This window comes from Neodothiora populina (genome assembly GCF_041146345.1).
Source record: "Neodothiora populina strain CPC 39397 chromosome Unknown canker_contig_14, whole genome shotgun sequence".
Taxonomy (NCBI): Eukaryota; Fungi; Ascomycota; class Dothideomycetes; order Dothideales; family Dothioraceae; genus Neodothiora; species Neodothiora populina.
Window position 1 is genome coordinate 987,937 of NW_027191408.1, and position 24,879 is coordinate 1,012,815.

At 50.9% G+C, this 24,879-nt stretch overlaps 4 protein-coding genes across 5 annotated transcripts; 1 reads left to right on the forward strand and 3 right to left on the reverse strand.

Moving 5' to 3' along the window:
• Nucleotides 1–422: 422 nt before the first annotated feature.
• AAFC00_002273 (uncharacterized protein) lies at nucleotides 423–3,227 on the reverse strand (the record flags this gene model as incomplete). Its single annotated transcript, XM_069341567.1, has 4 exons — nucleotides 423–992; nucleotides 1,046–1,622; nucleotides 1,679–1,850; nucleotides 1,904–3,227. 4 exons carry the CDS (start codon nucleotides 3,225–3,227, stop codon nucleotides 423–425), a joined length of 2,643 nt encoding a protein of 880 aa, XP_069201652.1.
• A 2,005-nt stretch (nucleotides 3,228–5,232) lies between these two features.
• AAFC00_002274 (uncharacterized protein) lies at nucleotides 5,233–7,812 on the reverse strand (the record flags this gene model as incomplete). Of its 2 annotated transcripts, none has more annotated exons than XM_069341569.1 (3): nucleotides 5,233–5,292; nucleotides 5,356–5,904; nucleotides 5,962–7,812. In XM_069341569.1, the coding sequence occupies 3 exons, from the start codon at nucleotides 7,810–7,812 to the stop codon at nucleotides 5,233–5,235; spliced, it is 2,460 nt and encodes an 819-aa protein (XP_069201654.1). The 2 variants fall into 2 exon arrangements, with proteins under 2 accessions (XP_069201654.1, XP_069201653.1); XM_069341568.1 differs by having other exon boundaries at nucleotides 5,962–7,314.
• Nucleotides 7,813–10,804: 2,992 nt separating this feature from the next.
• On the reverse strand, nucleotides 10,805–13,126 carry AAFC00_002275 (uncharacterized protein; the record flags this gene model as incomplete). The annotated part of the gene is made up of 6 exons (XM_069341570.1): nucleotides 10,805–11,117; nucleotides 11,176–12,632; nucleotides 12,688–12,775; nucleotides 12,834–12,887; nucleotides 12,947–12,964; nucleotides 13,020–13,126. The coding sequence occupies 6 exons, from the start codon at nucleotides 13,124–13,126 to the stop codon at nucleotides 10,805–10,807; spliced, it is 2,037 nt and encodes a 678-aa protein (XP_069201655.1).
• A 1,068-nt stretch (nucleotides 13,127–14,194) lies between these two features.
• AAFC00_002276 (uncharacterized protein) lies at nucleotides 14,195–24,110 on the forward strand (the record flags this gene model as incomplete). Its single annotated transcript, XM_069341571.1, has 2 exons — nucleotides 14,195–14,221; nucleotides 14,277–24,110. 2 exons carry the CDS (start codon nucleotides 14,195–14,197, stop codon nucleotides 24,108–24,110), a joined length of 9,861 nt encoding a protein of 3,286 aa, XP_069201656.1.
• Nucleotides 24,111–24,879: the final 769 nt, after the last annotated feature.

Sequence of the window (24,879 nt, forward strand, 5' to 3'; positions counted from 1 at the left end):
GTGATATATTGTTCATAATGTAGTGAAGCATTATGTTGCTCTTTACATGCGCTTTGCGATAGTGATAGAAGCAGTACTGGTGTATGCTCAATCGACACCCTGCTTGCGCTCTGCTTGTGCCTATGTACTTGTAGTGCAACTAGGTACCTTGAAGAACAAGGTACACAAACGATACACAGTGATACACATTTAGACTGACGCTGTCCTGCAATTGATAATCCTATTACTACTACCTTATATCTCAGGTATGTATATTGACAAACCGCGTCAACAAAACGCGAGAACCTATCCCAACCATCATCCCCCAGATCTGACATTTCATATCCCTGCATTGAACCCACCCCGGTCGTGACGAAGGAAACCCATAAACTTTATAATTTCAATACCTCTCATACCTGCATAATCCAAGGAGCACTGTTCGATCAAGTGTAGATACTCTCCGTGTATGCGTTCACCTGCAGTCCCTTCTCCGCCATCTCAGCATTCTCCAGGAACCTGAGCGGCATCCAGACAAGATGACCCTTGATCTTGTCTAGATCTTTCCTGATGTCCTCGGCAGGTCTAAACTCATCGTAGAGATGTCCCTGCTTCATGTTGCCACGACGCGGTAAGAAGTTCTGATAGTCGTCAAAGGTCAGGATGTTGTCATCGGGGTCGGCATGGAACAAGTGACGGAAGACGTCAGTGTTTGTCGTTGCTCGCGAAGTCCACAGCTCCCAGAGCTCATCAGACAGAGGATCGGCCACGAGTTGGTCATATTCGTCGCCTTCGAACCACTCGTTGGGGCCATCGTTTGGTGGCATGGCGTTGATCTCGTCCGAGGCGTCGAGATCTTGTGCCGGGAGAAGACCTAGATGCTCGCGCCAAAGCATACGACGGAGGGTCGCGGCGTGGTGGCCTGCCTTAAAGGGCTGTCCGTTCATGGTGCTGTCGAGGCTGTTTGTGTCTTGCATGACAATTGTGAGCTCCGAGTCGTGGAAACCGAGTTGAGACTAGCACAAAGTCAGTCGTTTCCACAAAGCAGTCTATGCAGATGAGAACTTACGCGATCGTTGATGTTGCTGCTTCCACACAAGACGATCCTGTCGTCCACGATGAGTACTTTGCCGTGGATGTACAGTTCCTCCTGCACCCAGTTCTCCTTCTCCGAGCTCAAATCACCATCGCCCCATTTTTCGTCGACAAGCTTCTTTTCACCGAGCATGGCACTCTTAGCTACACTGTCGACACTGGCAACATTGTTTTCGTCGTCGTCACCTCCGTTCCTTGAAAGCCCCACCTTTTCTCTCTTGGCCTCAAATTGACGCTTGCGATCAGCCATGCGTTCCCTCTCTTCCTCGCCGTCAGAGTCGCCTTGTCCATCGCTGCTTGAATCGTCACCGTCGACTCCGTGAACACCAGAGCCCATGACCTCTTCGGCGTTGGCACGCTGTACTTCTTGGTAACTGACACCTGATTCCTCCTCCTGCTTCTTCATTGCAGGTGTCTTGTTCAGGCGGTCATACGAGCGAAGATTGAAGACGAAGATGTATTTCTCAGGGTCAATGCCCTCCTTCTTGACTTGACCGAAGATGGAGTTCTCGCCGCGGCTGATAGATTTGTATTGGTAGTCCATGATGGCGCTATGATATAGTCAGAATTGGAGAGCACAATATGGTCAAAGAACGCGGTCACATACCGAGTACCAGCTGCAGCGTCATCTCTCAAGTCACCAGCAAAACCAGGGATAGCTGGAATAAGGATGATGACCCTGAACTTTCTGTTTTCCTTACCGGCCTTGACGACTGCATCGACAATGGCGCGACCAATTTGGTTGTGGATCGGCGACTGGTCCTCACCAGTAGCAGTGACTGAAGAGCTGTCAGCAAACTAGATGATCGACGTCAAAACAAGACCAACTTACTGAAGAATTGGTTCTCAATGTAGACAAAGTGCTCTGCATTCCTGATTACTTCGCAGTACGCGTTCTGGATGGAGTGCTCGACAAGGATACCGCTCGACCAATCCGCACTACTCCTGCAAAGCTGGGCATGAACAGTGCCCTGGTTGTTGTCGGCATCAGGCCTGCCGGCCTTGGTAGAGATGTCCGAAATGGGATGGAAAAGATATTCGCCCACGGGATGCTTAGGCCTCTGGACTCCGACCAGATCCTCATCCTCTCCTGTGCGGCCATGTATGGTCAGCCAGTCGTAGCGCTCATCACGCTTGTACTTGTCACGCTTGCAGAAGTTCCAGCGCAGAACGAAGTGCTCTGCTATATCGTAGATGCAAGGGCCAATGACTCCCATTGCAACATCGTGCCATGGCATGCGGCCATAGTCGGCTTTGCTCAACTCGTTACTCTTCCAATCCTTTACGTCTTGGAAGTCCATGATACGATTGTTGTTGAAGTCTTGGCCAGGGAAGAGCTCGTTCTCTACACCGGCAGGGTGGACGTCGGACAATGGGTGCTGCTTCTGGTCCCAACGTCCAAAGCACAAATCGAGACCGCCGATGAAAGCAAGCTCGTAGTCAATGACGATGAATTTCTCGTGATGTGCCCAGTAAAAGGTCATGTCTCCAGCATTCTCGAAGACGTTGTGGTCAGGATGCCTCATGACATGGATTTTGCCATATCCAGGCGAACCCTTTGGACACAAGGCGCTGAGAGCGTGCTTGGTGTGTGCAGAATTACAGGTCAATGCTTGCGATACCTCTTTGTAGACGATAACGTAGATCTCGACTCCCCGCTCTGCGGCTCTCTTCAACGTCTGATCCAAACGCCATTCCTGATTGAAGTATGGAGGACGTCGAAGGAAGAGCTCGGGCGAGAGCCACCAATCGGCAATGTAAATGGTCTCTTTCGCTCTCTCAAGCGCGACACTGACAGCATGGAAGTAATCACGACCGTCAATGTACCACTTGATCTTGTTGCCGTCTCTCTCGGGTGCGAAGCTCTGGAAGCGATGGCCCTCGCCGATTCGAGTTCTCTTCTCGTCCGTGGCTTTTTCGTGCTCCTCGTCGTGTCGATGATTCGGGTTGATCAAGTTTTCGAACTTGCCGATCTTGTGTTTCATGTGAATGGCTCCCACCTTGAGGTCGTAGAGATGGGTATCCTTCAACTTCTCCCTCAGTTCGGGGAAGGGATGCTTGAGCTTCTCAGCGAAGCCACGAGTGGGCTCTCCGCCTGAGGGGCCAGGAGCTGCGCTGCCGCTGTCGACATGGCTGGTTCTGCCTATCAGACCCATGGTGAACGGTATGCAACACTGCTAGTAGTGTATATCGCTTTCACTGATGCGATCACAAGGGTAATCGCGCTCTCGTAACTTATTGCTGAGTTTCTTTCTGGTTGCCTTGATCGCAGTAGCAGCTGACGCTGGCATAAGATCTGGATATGTGTATGATATAGCAATACACCGATGCGGTCAGATGGTGATCGAGTGGTGCAAGAGCGGAATAATGATCGCACACTCAAGAGAAATAGCGGATTAGCTTGGCTAAATTCGAACACTGAGTCAAACCGGAGTATGGCAAGGATTGAGATAAGGTCAGGTAACAGGTAGCCAAAGGTACCTTACTTCACTATAGCAACTTAGGAAAACGAAAGTATCTTGTAGGGGAAAGAGCACAGCTGGTTCGCACACACGTCAATGGGAAGAAACGGGAGAAAAGAGGGGGAGCGAGAACTTAGAGGATACGGTACAGTAGATAACGAGGTGACTAAGGCATTTCTATACAAGTAGGCAACACCAAGATTATCGAATGCAAGAACCTGCTTTTGAATCAACGACTACCACCAACACGCAATGCCCAGCGATTAGCTGCGACACTTGGGAGGGTCAAAGTCAGCCTAGCGGACCTGCAGAAAGTTGTATTCGCTCCCTCTTTCTCTGCTAAAGTACCTTGCCTTACTCTGCTACAATTTAGTCGCACATCGCAGGACGATATTGATTGAATCTGCGTGCAACTTTGCACGCGCATTGGCGGGCGCCTTGCGCGTGCCCCGCTTTCGTCATCGCACAGTTTTGGAAACCCCTCTCCTTACCTTATCGAACCAGGACCCATGCCCGATCTTGAGAGTCTGCAGGAGTGGAACCGGGCGATGAAACCATTTGCACGAAATAGCTAGAAAGCATTGACCTTTGGTTCGCAAAAGAGTTTTGCGAGTCTCAACCGGTTATGTCTCCTGAACCAAGTAGTCTCTGCGCCGAGCTGTAAACAGTATTGCAGTCTTGCCAGCCTGACTTTTTTGTGTCGTGCATTAAGCAAGTATCCCTGATCAGCGGGGATGGACAGACCAGATAATTACCGACCGACCCCAAAAGAAGCCACCAGGTACGTTACACGTAGATCCTCCAACCTACCTTATCCTTGTTCCAGTGGGATCGGTACAAGTACGATTTCGTTTTCATAGACAAATCTGCATCGATATCATTTGAATCCCATGTACAAGTACAGCCTGTTCCCCGATCTACAACATTCAGATAGTCGACTTCGTGATGCAAACCGTAGCTTCTTCCGAGCATCGGAACGTCGAGTCAGCACTGCAACGTCCAAAGTCGAAATGCCAAGGGCAGGAAAGCGCCGAAACCCTGCCAGCCTCTATCCACCGGTTGCTACAGTTCAGTGCTACCTAAAGCAGGAAGTAGGACCTGAGCACTCATCGCGGTCTACCGAATGATAGCATTATCGTGCCAGAGCAACACATGATTACCTTAGGTAGCTATATGGGTAGCAGAAGTAGTTCAAACAAAACATGCCACAGTCTAATGCAGACACATCTCTCCCAGCACATCGTGTTGTTTGGCTACTCAAAATCTTCCATGATTAAAGTACGTATGAACGTTGACAACCCCCATAATTGAGCCTTTTTGGCGTAATCGTCATCATCGTTAAGATGCCTCGTGCGCCACATCAGTTTCTCCTCGAGTGTCTCCTCGAGCGTCTTGCTCCCCATCTCTGGGCTGTATATGTCGTAGAAAAAGACAGCGGAAAAGGAGGCATGTCTCAAGTAGACGATCCAAACTGAACACTCACTCCCTTCCTAAACGCCGCATCTGAGGTCTTTCAACCGTCAAGTACATGTAAGAAACGAACACCCGCCCATGTCTAGGTACCTTGGGTAAGGTAGCTAGGGCTTCAAGGTGGAGTCGGGAAGCGTGGGCCACGCGCTCGTTCTTGGCCGACGTCGACCCTTTTGGTAAACCGCACTCCGTACGCATCCTACCATCATCTAAAAAACATTGAGAAAAGTTAACACTCGTGCATGAATTTGTTCTTCGGCCATGTGTAGCCTGGTATATCCGTCCAATGCTGTGACATGAGATATTAGCATGAATGTTCTCTAGCATTCCCAAGAAGACACTGTCGACTTACCGTGTAATTAGGATTATTGTATGCCTCCGGATGATTCTTGATATACTCCGTCGTTTCGTACCCAGGCGGATCACATGTCACCATCTCCTCGCCTTCCTTTTGGTACCATCTCACATAGTCGATTCGCATCGTGGTTGGAAAGTGCAACGCGGGCCAGTCGATGTTGACCCAAGCTTCACTGATACCCAAATTCATCACCAAACTCATGGGCTCCTCGCTGATGATGCGTTGCCCAATATTACCATTAGGACCAATAGCTCGAGCATCGAATTGCATCGTCATCTGATCACCTACCCACCACGCGATACTTGAGTTTAGAGTCACACCAGGCGTGTACTCATAAGCGTACTTTTGGTACATCAGCCCATCATACCAAGAATTGTTCAGCATCGTTGTCGTGGAGACAGCCTGTTGGAATGGACCGCCAGTATACGTGTTGACGAACGAAGTAGCGTAGTCCGGCGTCTCCATGAAGTCGTAGTTGGGGTACCACCAAATATCGAAGGGTGCTACTTGATAAGATTGGGTGGCCACAGCAACGCCCATTCCCTAATGCTTCTGTCAGCTAAAAGTGAACGATCAGCACCTTTACGCAAGAACGCTTACACCCCAGTCGCCAGACACCTCAATAATATCAATCTCCGGCGCACCTCTTCCGACACCAGGAGTCGGATGGTCCGAGTTCGGACAACCACAGCTCGTCAATTTCTGACCGGGCAAATAGCTCAAGCCATCTGTAGTGCTCTGGTTCGGCGTGACACCGACGTCGCACAAATCATAGGTGTAAGGCCAGATTCCGTCAGTGGTGGCAAGATAACCAGGCCTGCCTAGGTTACCCATCGACCACACGCCAGGCCACAATCCGTGGATACCGCCGGGGCCAGGAAGCGATACGGAAACCTCGAAGATACCTCCTTTAAAACATAGTTGATTCCATGAATTCAACATTCCTGAACGATATTGCAGGCCATGGTTGGGAAAGGCATCCAGTGTGAGCTCCAAAGCGCCATTGTAAGTTGTCGCGGCATCCGGATCATACCATTCCAAATCTCTCGTCGCACCGTACCAGATGTCGGGGGCAAACCAGTATGGATCGTCACCCTTGTAGAATGTCCTGTTGTTGTCGGAGAATTCATCACTGAACACAAGTTTATACTCGGAACCGTCCTTGGCGGTCCTCGTGCGAGCACTTGCGGGAGTGTCTCCGTCGATGAGACCAGTCCTGACATTCTTCAACAATGGCCAGGTCCTATTCGGGTCAATTGTCGCCCAGGTTATCGTCGACTCGTCCCCATTTCCGAATTGATCCATCGGTGTTTCCGCATTGTAGTTCAGAAGGTCGATACCGGTAGAACTGAGCACGGGAAGAGCGATGAAAAGAGTCAACAGACCAAGTACCATTAGTATCAAACCTATCGTACTTAGAATGGTATCTTTGGCGAAATGCTCCCGGAATGTAGGGGCCATTGTCTTGTCGTCATCAGGCATAGGCATATGCATGTCATCATCCGGCTCCTTTTCGTCCCAGTACAGAGGGAAATTGTACCCTTGTTTATCGATGGTTGTCGCGCCTAATCTGTCGTCAAGATACACAGGAAAGAAGCCCATCGTCTCTGACTGATGATTCGCAGTAGCATTTGGAGTTGCAGCGACAGATTCTGCCGTCGTCGTCACGCCGACTTTCGGTCCCACAGTTGCCACGCCTGGCGGGACTGCGGATGTGCCAGAATCCATGAGATTGGTACTGGATTGATTGTTTTCATCGTCAAAAGGATCAGAATTTCTTTTCGAGCCTGTTGTCGAGCCATCACCGATAAGTGGGCTGAAAGCGCCTGTCGTTGAGTTGTACCGCGGCAGTAGCGAGGTCACATCTGTGGAAGAGTTGTTACGAGTCGCAAAAGGATTGTAGTATCGATCATAATCCTGGCCAAGATCTCTCACAGATCTCGGTGAGTTCATTCGAGAAATGCTATTCGAGGACGAGTACGGACTCATCTGTACAGGACGGGATGCAGGTATGGGCGGCGGAGGTGGGAGACCTGCCGCAATAGCCGCTCCAACTGCTCTTGCTTCCGACTCCCTCGTGCGAGAGCCAGTAATGTCGTACATGTCATCACTTTGACTTGACGGAGTCGGGTGAGACGAGGTGCTGGAATGCGAACTATGTGAGTTTGTCGCAGTCATGCGTGAGTGAGGCGTTGTGGTCCTTGTTACGAGCGGAGAGCCCGTAGGCGTACTCTCTCCCTTTCCCGGACTTCGTGGTCTGCTTTTCTTCTTCAAGATATTCGGCGAGATTCCTTGTTGACTGGATGTCCGTCGCAAAGAGGCGGCCGAGGCTTGGGCGTGAAGATTAGTGGATGATCTACCAGCTTGCTGGCCAATAGAGTCTCCCCCGTCATTAGTGAGTCCTCCGGTCTGTGAGTGCAGACGAGAAGCTTCTGGTTGTGCCGGAGCCATAATGGTAGGTGGTTCTTTGTATTATATTCTTTCTTTTTAACAGACGCAGTAAAAGCACAGTGCAAGGAACGTGAGATGCTGATGCTGCTGCTAGCCGCACAGGATGCACGTGGGTGCGGGAGGGATTAATACAGTTCGCGCGACATATGGAGAGGAAGATCCTTTGTTCTCTACAAGGAAGTAGCGACTGTGGGTGGATATTTGTAGTTGCAGGTGCTGGAAGTGGCTGCGATGCGACGGAAATGCAGCAGGACGCAGTAGATGAGACTCGAGTGGAATGGATTCTGCTCCTGTGTTGCACCCGTTTTTTGGACCGATAATGAAGAGTCGCAAGAGGTGGAAGGTGCTTGCGCAATTTACATGGGTTGAGTACTGGCAGGTAAGGCAGGTACACGGGACTAGCAACCTTGAGTGCTTGGGAATGGCCTTGGTAGTCCACCGCTCTACACGTCAATCATCCGCCAAGCTTGTGGGGTGCTGTCTGGGGCGGCCTTGGGGGAGGGGAAAGGTTGGCGGGGGCTACGAGCGCTTTTCTCCAAAGAAATGGGATCTAACGGACCGAGTGCTGACGCGTGCAGATCTGGAGTAACAATTAGAATAGATCTTGTAGCACGGTACATGCTTGTACATGAGGTAAAGTACCCACCTTCTCTGACAATATAATGATCACAACTTGAGAAGGGACAAGGGACACACACGGGTCAGACGGAAACAAGAAGAGACGGCTCACGACCGCTATCTGTAAGGATCAGACATGGAGGAGCAGCGAAACGATGAACTAAAGTGAAACAAAATGTCGCCCTGCCGAGGCCAAAGGCTACAAAGAACCGCTGATGACAGAGGCGCAACTGGGAGAGACATTTGCTGCATGCCAATCTTTTCGATCCGATCGACTTCCCTCTACTGCCAAGATTACCCAAAATAATTGTCTTGAAGTGCCATGCTTTCGTGAGCCTCTGTTGGGTATCTGAGAAGAAAAGGCAAAGTGCATTCCATCACGGCACTTCACCTTACTGTAGCTGACTTTCCGTGGCCCAGTATAGAATATGTCGAGAAAGCCAGTCTCCTACTCTAAAGCCCTCTCACCCTTCTTGTGCTCTCGTAGTAGTGTACGAGCATATTTCAATCCCGACTCAAGTCACTCATTGCGCAGGGAAACGGGACAAGACAGCGCCGCGCGCCCTTGCATTTTCCTTTCTCTCGTCTGGTCTCGCAAAGCGACCGAACGGTACGACCATGCTGGGACGAAAGGAAAACCAAGCTGAGTTGAGGCTAAGGCCCAGTTTCTGCTTCACCTTCTACCTGCCCGTAACAGTCGTACCCAACAACGGGCGCGACGGGCGGGTCAGGTCGTTCGGTCGGGCGTACCGTTCGTGTGGCGTTAGGTCAATTTACCAAGTAAAGAATAGCCCCAAGATAAGGTAAAGGGTTGGATCCAAAGTGCTGTACAATCAACGATGGATCATTTATTTTCCAAGTTTATCCGCGATGTTTTCTTGGTGCTGGCGCAATTAGTTTGATGAAGGGGCTCTCAACAATCTTATCCGCCAGTCTTCTCTCCAACACCTCGTTTTATCCCGTACAGTACTCAGCTTTCTGCAAATATCGCTTTCACAGAGTAACGTATAGTAGGTACCTACTACTGGACGTGACTCGAATGCGAACCACATGCACGCATGCATGCATGCCCCGTTCGCTTTGTGCCCGTTACAACGATAAAATCAAGGGATCCCCTCGAATCTAATACTGCTATAGTACCGGATATGCAGGACCCCGTCCCTCTCCTGTATGCCGAATACGGAATCAATACGAACAGAAAATGACGATCTTCTATCTCCTTCTCGTGTTCAACATAGCGGAGCGAGAGAATGCAAAGACGGCAAAGCAATATGTAGAGTTGTCTCCTGATCACAGATGAAGTTCACCTCCATCCGCTTACCTCGATCCTCACCGGATATCAAACGAGTTTTAAAAGTGCCTATTAGCTACAATAATCCCAACTTCTCTACTCATGCAGTGCCTTACCTACGGTATTGTCCTCTCTCATCTGTTTCGAAGCTCAACATTAAAAGTTTTTGAGCTCACGAGAACGCCAAACCCACGCATTTACAGTACAAGTACGAGCTGAGAAAATGGGACTATCATACCTTAGTTCGGCCGGCGCACCAAGTACAGCAAGATGGGCGATCGACCGTATATCCGTCAACCCACGCTCAGAATGTGAAACTCTACCGCTGCTGCTCTGTATCCTCGCTAAAGTCCACAAGACACTTTTTTCTTTCCGGCTCTCGCTTTCGTGATTCTTTCACGTGCATACACATGCGTACATATCAAGTCCCCTCACAACAAATACTGTATATCTTAAAGTCATAACACGAAGTGATGTGAACAAGTTCTCCGAGCTCGTATCAAACTCTTACTTATATTATACAGTACAATAGAGGAAAGTATGTACTGTGCCTTAGCCACGCTACTCTACACCACCACGACGACCAACATGCTCTATAGAAGAGACCCCGTCTTCTGACTCAGATCGTGACCTTGAACATTGCGCGTGGATCCCCTTCCTTTCTCTTGTTCTTTGCTCGCCTGTATGTATGTTTCAAGGCCGTATGTCTCTTGGTCTGTAGTAGTATACTGTACAAAGGATTGTAAAGTGTGGAGGAGGTGCAGAGAGAGAGAGAGAGAGAGAGAGAGAGAGAGAGAGAGAGAGAGAGAGAGAGAGAATGGGAATGGTGAGATATAGTGAATTAACTCTGTTTTGTGATCCATCCTGCGTTAGTTACTTTACTACTTTGTCGTTGCTGTTAGTTTGGAAATGTTAGTGCTGAGATTGTCATTGGATTTTAGGTGAGGTACTCGGAAAGAAAGAAAAAAAGACTCGCTAAAGTTGCTATCAACTACAGAAAAAGACATCCAACATTCATCAAGTAGAGAGCCACAGCCTTGCTTTTGCAGAAGGAGCAGGAGTGGACTTCATCTTTCAGACAATTCATTTCCCGTCATCTTCACCCCATACGTGTCGTTCTTCGTTGAAACTGCCGTATTCAGGTGTCCGCTGACGTTCTTGTGACGACGACGACGATGAATCGCCATAGTCTCTATGCTCCCACGGCTGCTCTTGCTCGAGCTCGTCTAGGGGTTTCTTTGCGTCGTTGTCATCGTTTTCGCCCTCGTCCTCGTCTTCGCCGATTGCAAAGGCCATGTCGGTGTTGTGCATCTGGTCCGTTGCGGCACCCTCGGGCTCGTCGGGATTATAGCCGTGACGCACCTCCTCGACTTCGCCTTCGTCTGGGTTCGTGACACTGGTCTGGTTGTTAGCAACGGCTCCAGTCTGCATTGGAAGGGTTATCGAAGACGTACACAAAATGCTTTTGCTCAACCCCGTTCCAGCCAGGGCCGCCTTCTTTGCGAGCCCTGACACGTTCTATTTCCTCAGCCTCATGGTCTTCCACGACCAGATCGACGAGCTGGCTGTTCCCAGACTTGGAAGAGGCCGAAGAACTCGAGGATTCCTGGCGCAGCAGCTTGCCAATGATGGGGAGCTTCCCACGGGACTTTGCGTGTGAGCCAGCACTGCTGGACGCTTCTCCATGATGCGACGCATCCTCTCCGTGCTTCACGTTGTTTTGAATTTCCTTGATCTTGCTCTTGCGTCGTTGCTTGTTGCCCTTGGTAGGCTGGAGGAGGTTGCGATTGGTCGAGCTGGTGATGACGTCCGGGGCCGCGCCGAGTCCGTCGGCCTTGGTGGCATAGTGAGTGTTGATGACAGGGTAGTTCCAGTCACCAAACTCAAGGGCGCGCGCGTTATCGTACAGCCGCTCCTCCTCGGGATCCAGCATGGGCTCTTCCGGCGGGCCGGGGGAGCCGTAGCGATTTGCACTGACGGGAGGCGAATGCGACTTGCCTCCTCCGGGGCTCATTGTTCTGGCCCGGCTACTGGCCAGATGACCGAGCAATGGCGTTTTGGCGTCGGCATGACCACGTTCAGGCAACCAGTATTTCCCCTTGCCTCCTCTTCCGTATCTCATACCCTCCTTGATGCGAGCTTCGCGAGAGCTGGACTGCTCATGAGCAATGACATTGTCGTCAGCATCGAAGTAGCGGTATTCGTACTGTGTGCCGTAGAATGTCTCTTTGGCGTCTTCGATGAGGTCGCGGGGGCCGAAGGCGTCGCGCAGAGCATACTTGACGGGCATACGGGCGTCGGAGATGGTCTTGTCGGCATAGTCGTGCCAGGAGAAAGCATACCAATGCGCCAGAGCGAAGACGGGCATTTCGAAGCAGATCAGCGCATCTTGAATCGCGGCAGCGAGGTTGTCCGCCGAGTAGCCGCCTTTGATGTCTGGGATGGCGCCGAGCCAGACGAGGATGGAGAGCATGAAGCCCTGCCAGTATGAGGCAAAGATGATACCCTTGATGCACAAGAACTTGGGCATGGGGCGGAAGGGGTGCAGGTCGTCGGACATGCAGACCCAGAAGAGGGCGAGTGCATACAGACTGATGGAGATGCTGACGTTGTAAATCAGACTGCTCCAGAAATAGCCCGAGGCGACTCCTATGTAGCCTTCTCTGTATGTCCCGGTGGCCTTCATTGCGATTGTGGAGACAGCAAGCAGAGGCTTGATCCAGGTGTATTGTAGAATGCCACGCTTGATGCTGAGGAAGGTGTGAGGATCGGAGATGTCGACTTTGGCCAGGCAGTGGTTGAGTGGCCAGAGGTGGGACACGGGCGCGCGGCCGTGCATCATGATGATGAGAGCTCGCTCACCGCCGAGGAAGTTGATGAGTAGCTGGAAGAAAGCATACAAGGTGAAAGCCTGGCACACGTATCAGCAGTCGACAGGGAGGCCAATGTCTCACGAGGCAACACACCTCGTAGACGTCCCGGAAGGGATCTATCCAGAACGCCACCCTCATGGATATCAAGCTCGCCCATGACGCGGCGCAATAAATTGGCACCCTGTGTCGGTCATCAGCTGCTTTGTTGCATACAAGTCGTGTCAGAAGGAGGGACGAACATGATCAGGATCCGGATGACATAGCGCTGCAACAGGGGCTTCCTGTAGTTTTTCCTGCAACACAATCTCAATACCAGAGCCTCTTGTTTTTCACAGACTGCAATTGCGCCTACGTTTGAAGCCATACTGCGCTGCATAGAGGTTCAGCGAATGACGTTATACATGTTTCGTTGACAGAGGACTTACACAAAAGTCGTCAGGGTAGCAGAGAGCGCAGCCACACCGGCGAGGATAGTGACGAGGCTCGCAAAGCGACTGCCTGTGCCAGACGGTATAGTCTGGTCGCCTGCCATGGTGATGTTTTTGAGGTATGCGATCCTTCTTGAGGAGGAAGCAACTTATTCTACGCCGACACAGGGAGTATCATGTTGCGATGATTATGTGGGCGCAATGTGCCTTTTAATAGAGGAGACGATGCACACAGTGACCAAAGAAGAAGGAGGTTAGTAGTGCTGATTGTGACAGTGATGGTGGTGGTGGCAGTCAAGGCATCAGAATAAACACAAAAGACAAAAGACTTGGATCAGGGTAAAAGGCTCTCTACTTGCAGTCGAGTAAAGCAGTCAAAGCGTGACCGCGGGCGTACGAATAACACACTACTAACACTGCACTACTTTACTAAACACTGAGCGGAGCACTGCCTTCCAACGAGTCTCCGCCTTTTGTGCGGTTCCCCTTCACTACTCGGCTTCCATTCCACTGCCACACTGGAGACCTTTGAGTTGTCGGCCCTTTCTCACCGTCTTCGTGGGCATCACCAGGCGGGGGAGAGACTTGACTCTAGATTGAGTCACTCGACTCTGTAATCAGATCTGTGCTTTGCAAGTCGAGTCGCGGTACAAATGCGCCTCAGTCCAGCAGCAGGACCATTATTGTACCAAGCCAAGATGGCGGGGCTTTTTACTCGTTCGAGACAAGTCATGTACAGGCAGCACATGCTATTGAAGACGGTCAGTTCTGTACTACTGTGTCTGCAATACACTCAAGTCTCCATCGATCGTTCATATACTCTCCTGCCGCCAGCGCATCGTTTACAGTAGGTATATTCAATAGCACACAACTTCGACAGCGTCATAATTAAGGTAATTCTAGAACGCTTTGACATAAGGTACTCCGCATTCTACCTGTAGTGTTACCTTTAATTCTTGAATTACGACAGCCAGCGACGTTGTTCACAACAGCGTCTGTTCCCGATATTTCTCCCCTTTTCGTGTTTCTATCAGTGTCAACGTGTGTTTTGCAGAGTCGCGCATTGCCACGCTCTTGCCGCGACACACGCTTCTGGCCACGATGAATTGCGTCGACGGACAAGACACAACGAGACCACGGATAAGGACCAGGTCAGGAGTATCTTCGCAGCCATGGCGAATGGCCTCACCGCTCAACCGGTAATTTGCTTCTCTTTCTTCTCTCTCCCCTTCACCTATTGATCTCTCTTTGTAGCTGGGTCAGCAGGCGGGCTTTAACTGGGTCTTCCTCATCGACGTGATTGTTTGTTTGGTCTTGGCCTTATTCTTCTTATTCTACTGGAATCGCGCATTTGCGACAATTGTATCTTACATTATACGTGCCTACACATGGCACGCATATCGCGCCTATATCGACATTACTTCGCTTCAACTATCATTGCTTGGAGGACGTCTGTTCTTCAAAAGTATCCGCTATCACGGCCACAATCAGACCGTCCTGGTTCACGATGGATATATCACCTGGCGCTACTGGTTGAGGCAGGTTCAGGACGCCGAGATCTTTATGAAACAGCGTGAACGGCCTTTGAAATCGCCATCACGCACTTCGACGGATAGTCTGGACGAGCCGGTCCCAGCATCCTCCGCCCGACATTCCACAGCCAGAACCCGGAGCAGGAGCAGGAGCAGAGGCGCGCGTGGAGACTCGACCACCAGCCCGAGCGACAGCAGGAGCGGAAGCAGGATCAGGAGCAGGAGCAGAAACTCGAGTCTGGGTCAGGCAGAGGCAGGAAAACTACCAGCCCGTCCGCTTCTGCCGTGTCGCATCGAGGTCAAAGTCTCCGGTGTCGAGGCCTTTCTGTACAATCAGACTCCCATCTACGACACCATCATCGCCAACCTCACCGGAGATCCCAAAACCAATGCTGCGCCGAACGCTCCCGCTGACAACGTCGAGACTGACACATTCTCGAGTAATCAATCCCCACCGGAGGATGAGGAAAAAGCGGCCTACACTCGCTCGAGGCACATGGACAGTCAACAATTCCGCACTAGCTTCGAGTCCCAGCGTCCGGATCCCTCTGCCGCGTCGCGCGATCGTTCTTCTATCCCGGCGTTCCTGCGACTCTTCCCTGTGCAGATTGAATGCAAGAAAGCTGCTGCCGCAGTGGGCAATGAACACACCCCTAGTGTTGTCACAGCCAAGCTGGACCATGCTATAGGCCGGATCGATGCCGACGAAGCTGGCTCCTTGGATCTATATAAGCTCTTGTTCAAATTCGATTTCTCTAATGTCAACGTCGCTTTCAAGTCTAATGCCGACTTCCACACTTACCAGCTGCAAGCTGCGCATCACTTGTCCGTGACTGCGACCCCCAAGAAGAAGAAGCGATCTTTCTTCGGCCTGCGCATCCACAGGCGCATCCGGAAGACGGTGTCCTTTCTTCGCAGACTCTTCACCTTGCATCGCGATTCCAATCGGTCCATCCGGACAGCTTCACTCTTGAGTAACGACGAGCTCGTCGATGAAGCAGCTCCCAAGCTCCCTGGGGAAGCGCAATGGCAGGGCCTTGCGCGTTATTTGGATGACGATCCGACAAACCAGAGTCACGAATGGGACGACGTCGAGTATGCCAGATCTTCACAGATTGTGGATTGCTCCAAAGTCAAGATGAACTTCTACTGGGATGTCCCGGGTCCAGTACTCAAGCAACGGAGCCCATTGGAGCAATCCGATGACGTGAACGGGGCGACGCCACCAGAGTACGGACTTGACCTTTTTGTTGAGGGCGGCAACATCACTTATGGGCCATGGGCTGACCGTCAGCGGGTCATTTTGCAACAGATGTTCTTTCCTGTCAGCTATTGTGATGCTCGTCCGGCTCAGCGACGTACCTCCGACCAGATCCGACTGGCGACCGTCTTCAAACTGTACCTCTGTTTGGAGAAAGACATCGTGTTGAGGATTCCAACCCGCGAATCGTCTAAGGATTGGCACTGGCAAGGACGTACCGAGACCCATCGCAAAGACGGTGCATCAGAACCTAGCTTGCGGAAGAGGAGTGGAAAGGGAAGCAAGAAAGCCGGCAAGGGCAAGAAGAATGCGCAGAAACAGCAGCAGCAGCAAGCTGCGGGTGCAAATGTTCGACCGTTTGGTTGGATTGATGTAAAGGTGCTTGCCGACACTACTGTCAACTACTACATGGATATGTATGCCCGCAAAGACAGATATTGCAACCTTCTCGATCTAGATGTCAAAGGCACGGAGATCTTCTCTAGTGTGAACCACGCTCTGCTATGGCGCGCGGGGAATCTCACAATGCAAGCAGACTTGTCAAATCCCCTCGGCTGGAATACCTTGCGCAAATGGCTCTTCAAGGTGACGTGCCATGACTTGGATCTGTTCATCTTGCGGGACCACATGTTTCTCATGACCGACCTCATCGCCGATTGGGCTGCTGGTCCCCCTCCGGACTTTTATACCTTTACACCCTATGAGTATGGTCTCGATCTCAACTTCAACAATTTCAATCTCTTCCTCAACGGCAACGATGCAAACATAGTCAACGATCCCTCGGATCTTGAAGCAAACAATTTCCTCATCTTGCGCGGTGAGAAGCTGAACTGCGCCCTCAGCATACCGATCGACGAATATCGTCCGGCACAGAGTGGAGTCACGTTTGATGTGACAGCCCACGATCTGTCGCTTGATCTGAGTAACTCCGTCAAGATGACACTCCACACCCTGCTCCGGGATAAGCGCGTGGCAACATTGAAGAAACTTACTCTCAACGGAACCCAGACCTTTTACTCCGAACAATCTCCCGGCCTTTGCGATGTCTTACGTATGGACATTGGCGGCCACGAACTCCATTTGTGTCTGTTTGGCTTCCTGATCCGTTATTTTGTCAATGTCAAGGAAAATTACTTCGGAGAGTTTCTGCATTTCAAGACTCTAGAGGAGTATCAACACAGCGACGGCTCCGCAGCTGATACCGAAGCAAACGTTATCGGAAGACACAACTACAGACCGGCCAATGACCTCGATGTTATCCTCTGTATCAAGGCAACACGCCCTACCATTCTGCTTCCTTCCAATATCTACTCAGCAGAAACTTATGTGAGGGCAGAGCTGCCAATCGCCTCGGCCGATCTGCGCGTCACAAACTATTATCTAGACCTTCAGACTGATATCAGTCCCATCGCCATCTCGTGGTCAGGTCTCTCAGGCAAGGCTGATCTTGATGCCTCGAAGCCTCAGATTCTGATTGATTATGCATCGATTGTGGGCCACCGGCTCTTCGGACTACCCCCAACCGAACCTGCATACGTGGACACCTGGGCCGTAGAACTAGGTAGCGTCTCTGGCGACTGCTCGTTGCAGTTTGTAGAAAACCTTGCCAAAGCTGGCAGAGCATTTGCATTTGCTCTCGCTGATAGCGAGAATGCTTTGCCCCTTGCACAGACTCCACCCATCCCGAGTATCACTTTTTTGAGCTTGAAGACCGGGAGTGTTTGCCTTTGGATAAACGATGGATTGGCTGCGACGCGAATCTGCACAGATCCGATCGCACTGTCGCAGAATGATCGTGCTGATAAACTATTTTCTTCTCGCATGCGCCTCGTTATACCTAACCTCACTGCTACCTGTGTGGAGGCCGACTCTGCATCTCGCCACCACTTGAAGATAAATGAAGAGCCAGCGAAGTGCATGGCCTACATACAAACAAGCATCGAGCTCAACACTGTTTCTCGCAAGGCTCACTTCCATGAGGAATATCGCAAACAGCAGCAGCACATTCGCCGTCATGACAGCCGTAGCAAACGTGCTCAATTCCTCATAGACCGAGCGTTAGATGGCAACAGTATCTTTGACAATTTCGATCAAGAAATTGACGGCTCGGACCTCCCGCCTCCCTCCATGTCTCTCCCAGGACTGCCGTTGCCTATGGTTGGCCCGATATCCCGTGCCAACAAAAGAGCAGGTACAATATCGTCTCAGTCGGCAACAGGTCCCATGGCATATTCTGTGGCGGAACCTCCAAGTCCAGGGACGAAGGCAGACCAACAACATCCGGCGTTTGACAGCGGTGGACGTACGGCATCTGACTTGAGTACTGTCAACCTATGGAGTCAGTTCGCTGCACCTGATGATCACTTCTCTCACGTTGATGTGGACCTCAGCCAAGTTCCCACTTTCACAAACACAGTGGACTACGAAGATGACGTATCCCTGCTTTCGCTAAGTGACGGCGGCTACAACTTCGATGCGAACAACGACTCGGACCAGCATACACTCATGATTCGTCTGCATCCAGGCATACGTGTATATGTGGAGCCTCGTATCAGTGAGCCAGTGCTCAACATCATCGATGCCGTCCTTCCTACACGTCCCATCGATGTGATGGACAAGTTTCAGATAGACGTCATGAGCCAGGTCGAATTGGGTCTTCTACAAAGGAGCAGCCAAAGCACCATGACAGAACTGAACCTAGTGATACCTAGCATCGACATCCGTCTTTGCAACGACCGAGAAGGAGACATGGCTTCAATACCATCAGACATGGCTCATGATCAGCTGGATGTCAACTTGAGCTATCTAAATCTGACTCTCAGACAGCGCCGTCAAGCCGCAAAGGTAGATGTTGACTCGATGTTCTCGTTACACCTAACGCTTGAGTCTGCTCTGACTAAGCTCTCTAATATCTCGGCCGCGAACCTCATCCAAGGAGATGCCATCCGCCTTGGTGTTGGTGATGTTCTCGTTTGGCTCGTACTTTCTCGGACCAGATCCATACACGTATCATTCAAAGATCTTCTTGCGATGGTCTCTGGACAACAGTCTACCTATCTCGCCGCAGTGTTCTCCAAGTACGCTGTGATAGGCACGTCAATACAGAAGCGCGCAGATGCTATTCAGAGGACAGCCAAGGCAAGATTAAGGTATCTAACAGACTACTTGACCGGTCATTCCAGTGTCTCCGCGGATCCTCCATATTTGTCGCGTATGACATTTGTATTACGAGCCTTTCCGGATCACTTCAGAAATCAAGACTCATGGAAGATCGTCGCACGCTTTCGGCATATCTACGACGGTCTAGGTCGTCGTGATCGTGCGGAGCTTGAGAACGCAATCTTTAAAGGCTGGGAAAGTACTATGAAACCATCAGCCATACTGGACCAATGGGCGGAATGGTGTAGCTGGGATATACCCAACATCGGAAAGACTCATGTCTTCAGGATGTTGTTAGGTGATGCTGATGCTAGAGAACCAGTAGACGAAGTACATCCGATGGAGCTTACGCTACGCGTGGGCAATTTGCATGTCTCGGTAGAATCTGGACACAAGTCAAGTGATGTTTCATTAGGTGGTCTTTCCCTTGGACTGCAGATTGTTCCGCCTAGTCGCCCGTCGGGTCTTATGCTTGTCGAAGAGAACTTGCGTACGAAGACCATCGTGCAAGCTCACACTGCACTTATGATGATTCGACTAGACTGGGAGATTCTTGACCAGGCCGAGGACTTTATCGACATCTACTGTACACAAGTCGCGCCGGCCATGGACATATTGCCCGATGATGGAGGCACAAATAACGTCGAAACTGATGATAACATATTCAGACAAGACATACATATCGTGGTCTCGAACGATCGTACCGTCATTGAACTGGAAACGATCAATCTTCGACATGTCTCAGAAGGCGAGAACATGCAGTTGTCTTTGATCGGCACGAGCAGAGCATCTGAGGACTACGGATCGTGTATAAGCCTGCTTACTACTGTTGGCCATGCGTCTACAGAATTGAGCAGCGAGTATTCCAAGATCTACCGCACAGATCTCGCTGCTCCCAACATATACTTTGATTACAGGCAAAGACTAAATAGTGATGCGATTGAGATCAACCTTGGCGGTTCTTATAAAGAAATGACGATTAGTCTACAACAAGGTATTCTCGACTTGCTTGAGACAGCAGACTCTGTGCTGGCAGATGAAGTGAGCTATATCAAGAGCTTGCAGCAGAGAGTGGTGGAGCAGCATGGCTACGCACCATCGAAACCGAAAGCGAAGAAACCAGAGAAAACCTTCCATTTCAATGTTGCGTTTATGGCTGGTAAATTTGCATTCACAATTGCTCTGCTTCAAGCATTGAATCTTTCCATTACAGGCGAGACTGCGAATCTCAAAATCAGACCCAAAATGGGCGCTGAGACAGCATTTGACATTGAAGCGCATCTTGGAGAGATCGAATATGCTCTCGTCCGTAAGCAGGACGGACACACCGGTCAGAAAGCTACCTTCCATACCCCGACAGCGTCTGCTCTAGTTGGCGTCAACATTTCCGGGGACAAAGTGGATCTTGCCGTCACTGCCATTATACAGAGAATCATGCTCGAAGCCACTTCTGTGCAGAGTGCACTGTCGATAATAAATCGTCCAGAAGTGCAGAGTGTCTTCAAGGCCATGAAGAACCAAGTCGCCGAGGTGCAACAACGAGTAACGGATATCTTCCCGGAAAAGGAGCCGCATCCGCATACTGCAGCCAAAGGTGAAAAGGTCTTTATATACGATGTCAAGTCCACACTTGCCGGTCTGAAGGTGGTCGCGAGCGCACCAGCAATGAGCATTGGCAAAGCCCGCGCGGAGCTCTCGTTTGGTTTTGGTAGCGTACGAGGTGTAGCCTCAAATGCTGGGCTCAAAGATAGTGGAGGCATGCCGAACGTGTTCGTTCAGATCCAGGATATTGGGGCTTTGCTTACCTTGGTCGAGAACGATAAGCGACATCGATGCGGATATATCTCTCTGGGTATCAGTATCGACTGCTCGACGCACGAGGAAGAATCAGGGCGGTTGACCAGAGAAGTCAAGGCGAGAAGCGATGCCCTACGAGTCAACATCTTCGCCGAGACGGCATGCACCGTCGTCGATATCGTCACTCACGTTCAGCGCAAGATCCTAGACCTCGACTTGTCGAGGGAAGTAGAGTACATACGCCGCCTGCGCCATTCGAGGGAGAAGCGTAGACGTGTCGATCTTGACGATGCGGCTTCCCAGTATGCCGACGCAGCGTCTCGTCACTCGATAGAAGTGGCCAGCCCTCCACCACCCATGACAGACTTCAGTCTTGACCTCAGAAAGATCAGAGTCGCATGGGTCACCACACCTACCACGCCTGGGTATAGAGAGGAAGATGCTCATGACCTTGAGCTTTCCTTCACTCGCATCAGCCTCATGCTCCAGAAACAGAATGAAGCACGACTGTCTATTCAGAACTTCCAGCTCCAAGTGGTACCCAAGAGCCATCCTGGCTTTGATCGTGCAGACAATTCGGCCCTTCTTCCAGAAGTTGTGTTCACTGTCAGATATGCCACTGTTAGTCAAGGGGTCAAAGTCGCCTTTAATGCAAGCGGCCAAGCTCTCGACCTCAGACTGGATGCTGGGTTCGTACTTCCTGTAAGTCTGATACATGAATCAATGTCGCAAGCAATCTCGAAATACCATGCGGCTGCCGCTACGTGGCAGACAGAATCAAGCGGCGATACAACTTCTCGTAAGAATCCTTTCGGCGACACACGATTGGTCCAACTACAGGCAGATGCGAGATTCGATGGCGCCCATTTTCGCATACAAGGAGATCCTCCGCCTCAATTCCACGCGTCGATGCATCAGCCACCTGACACGCCGACTAGAGTCAAGAGCAGGCGTAGAAGAGGCTCGCGACCTATCATTGAGACCTCTCTTAGAGTACCAGGCATCGCCGTGAAGCTCGAGTTCAACTCCGACGATCATCCTGGCAAGTCGTCGGTTCTCAACGGCGAGATCAAGGTGGATGCGTCTAGTAACACAGTCTATCCACAATTGGTGCCCATTGTGCTTCAAATTTCCGACAATGTCAAGCAAGTCGTGCGCAAAGCAGAAGCGCACAAGGATGCGAAAGTTACTCGTAAATCCTCGCAGGTCGTTCTACAAGAAAAAGCGCAAGATATCATCGGCCAGGACTCTTTGTTGACCAAGGACCCCAGTGCGCTGATAGGTAAGCTCCAGCTGAATCTTGGTTTGCGGATATGCCAACAAGAATTTGGTCTAAGCTGCCAACCAATCGCTCGTGTCAACGCGAAGGCTCAGTTGGAGGACATCTACATCACCATGAACACAATCAATTCTGAGCAGTTCGGCCACTTCTTTGCTTTGTCCGCCACATTCACGAAACTCGGAGCTTCAGTGCAGCACGTTTACTCGCGAGAGTCTACGTTCAGCTTTGAGATGGAGTCTATTGCCTTGTCTTTGATGAACAGTAAACACCTCGGTGCCGGTTCGAGTGGTGTTTCTGCAGTGCTCAAGATTGCGCCTACACGTACAGCTCTGAATGCACGGCAGGTTCAGGATCTTCTTCTGTTCCGCGAAATCTGGTTCCCGGACGAATTGCGTAGTGCATCTGCCTTCAGTGGAACATCGCAAAGTCATGCGCAAGAAGAGATCATGGTGCAAAAGTATCAGCATGTCAGTGCGGCTGCAGCGTTCCCATGGAGTGCTACCATCTCTATCGCCGACTTGGCCGTCGACCTCGACCTGGGACAAAGCATTGGCAAGTCTTCTTTCACAATCAAGAACATGTGGGCTTGTTCGAAGAAGTCTTCAACTTGGAAGCAGGACCTGTGCATAGGTCTAGACGCAGTCGGCATCAACAGCACGGGAAGAATGAGTGGATTCGTCGAACTCGAACAAATTGCAGTGCGATCTTCGATCGAGTGGCCAACCCCGGACTCTACAATACACAAAGCGCCACTTGTCCAGGCTTCGATTGGCTTTGGAAGACTGAGAGCTAAGAGTTCTTTTGACTACCAGCCCTTTGGATTTGTCGATGTCGAGGAGTTCAACTTGCTGATGTACAATATTCGAGACCGCAGCAATGCGCCTGATCGTCTTGTGGCCATCTTGGATGGAAACAAGGTCTTTGCGTTTTGCACATCTACCAGTGCAGCTCAGGCACTGGGGCTCTACCAAGCGTTTGATCGTCTTGTCCAAGAAAAGCAGACTGCTTACAAGGAGTCGATGCGTGATCTTGCCCATCAATTGAAGCGCAGGTCCGTAAGTCAGTTCCACCAGAGACCTCCCAGTCCAACTCCGTCGAGACCATCGTTGCCACAAGGAGACGAAAAATCGAAGTCGAAATACCCCATTACACTCCACTCGGATGTCGTTGTCAAGCTGCGCCAGATAGCCTTCGGAGCCTTTCCCGGAACCTTCTTTGACAATCAAGTACTCAAGCTCGAGGCTTCCGACGTGGCTGCACGTTTTGCAGTAGGCTTGGAAGATGACCGTATCCACAGCCATCTCGGCATGACACTGGGACAGCTACAAGCAGCACTGGGTTCAGTCAAGAAAGTCAGTGTGCCAAAGACGCTCGGCGACATTTCCATCGACGAAGTCATCGTCAACGCGACCGGCGCAAAAGGCGGCACCATCCTGCGCGTACCTCGAGTCGTCGCCAACATGCAGACCTGGCAAGTGCCCAGCGAGAACAAGATCGACTTCATCTTCAAGTCCCTCTTCGAGGGCAAAGTCGACGTTGGCTGGAACTACAGTCGCATCTCGCAGATCCGTGCCATGTGGAACACTCACTCGCGGACCCTGGCCGCTCGACTAGGCAAAGCGCTCCCCGAGTCCGCTGTCAAGATCCGCTCGCCGTCCTTGTCCCAGCAGCCCGACAGCGGCGACGACGAAGCGGCGACCAAATCCGACAACGACGTCGACGCCTCAAAAGCCCCCCAGCACCACCAACAACCACCGGCCGCGCCATCAACAAAAGAAACAAGCGCGGACGCAGCACTAGCGTCAGCAGAACAAGACGGCAAAATCACCGCCGTGGTGAACGTGCCGCAGAGCAAATACGAATACAACGCCCTCGAGCCACCCGTCATCGAAACGCCGCAGTTGCGCGACATGGGCGAGGCGACGCCGCCGCTCGAGTGGATCGGTCTGCACAGGGATCGATTGCCAAACGTCACGCATCAGATTGTCATTGTCACCTTGCTCGAGATTGCTAAGGAGGTCGAGGACGCTTATGATCGCATTTTGGGATCTGCATAGACATTTCATGGGGTGGGAGCAGCTCTTTCTGTTCACGTTTCCCATTGGTCGGTCGACAAAAACGTAGGACATGGCATGGGAGCAAAGGGCCATAATATTGCAATGCTTATCATGTGCTTGCAGGAGAAGATACATTCATACATACTAATTTGGATCTTTGGAAAAGGCGTTCTCTCAAGAAGAAGGCTTGGTATGACGGGGGAATAAGGAAACAACAGTATCCAAGGCGTGCATAAAACGCATCAGCGAGGAGTTGAGTTTCTAATTTTAATAATATATATATATATTATTTTCCTTCGAGGATCAACAATACATCTTTGATCTTATACAATATGAACACGAAAGAAGTGAAAGCGCACTGTCGAGGGCAGACGGCTTTCAAGCGATCAAAATAACAGTGGCACTTCGAGACGGTGATACGCTCGCAACACTAAACCAACAGTACCAGACGCCAAAGGAGACGGAAAAGCGACAAAAAGAGAAACGTACAGCAGCTGGGATTCCCACGTGGTCACCCACCGTAGTACTAATCAGCCGGTCAACTGCTTATGTCTGGCAGAGCGGACGGGATGCCCAGTTCTCAGCTGCCTGTGGCCGTACGTAAGTTTACAACATGTTAGGGGAATTATTATACTTTGGATATGATTAGTCGTGGGGTCGAATAGTGATATCTTTCCGTCTGCTTTGCCAATGTTCGGCTTTTTCTAATATGTTGGTTATTCATGTATTTTGCTTTTTTTTAATGTTTTCGGTTCTTTTGCACGGCAAG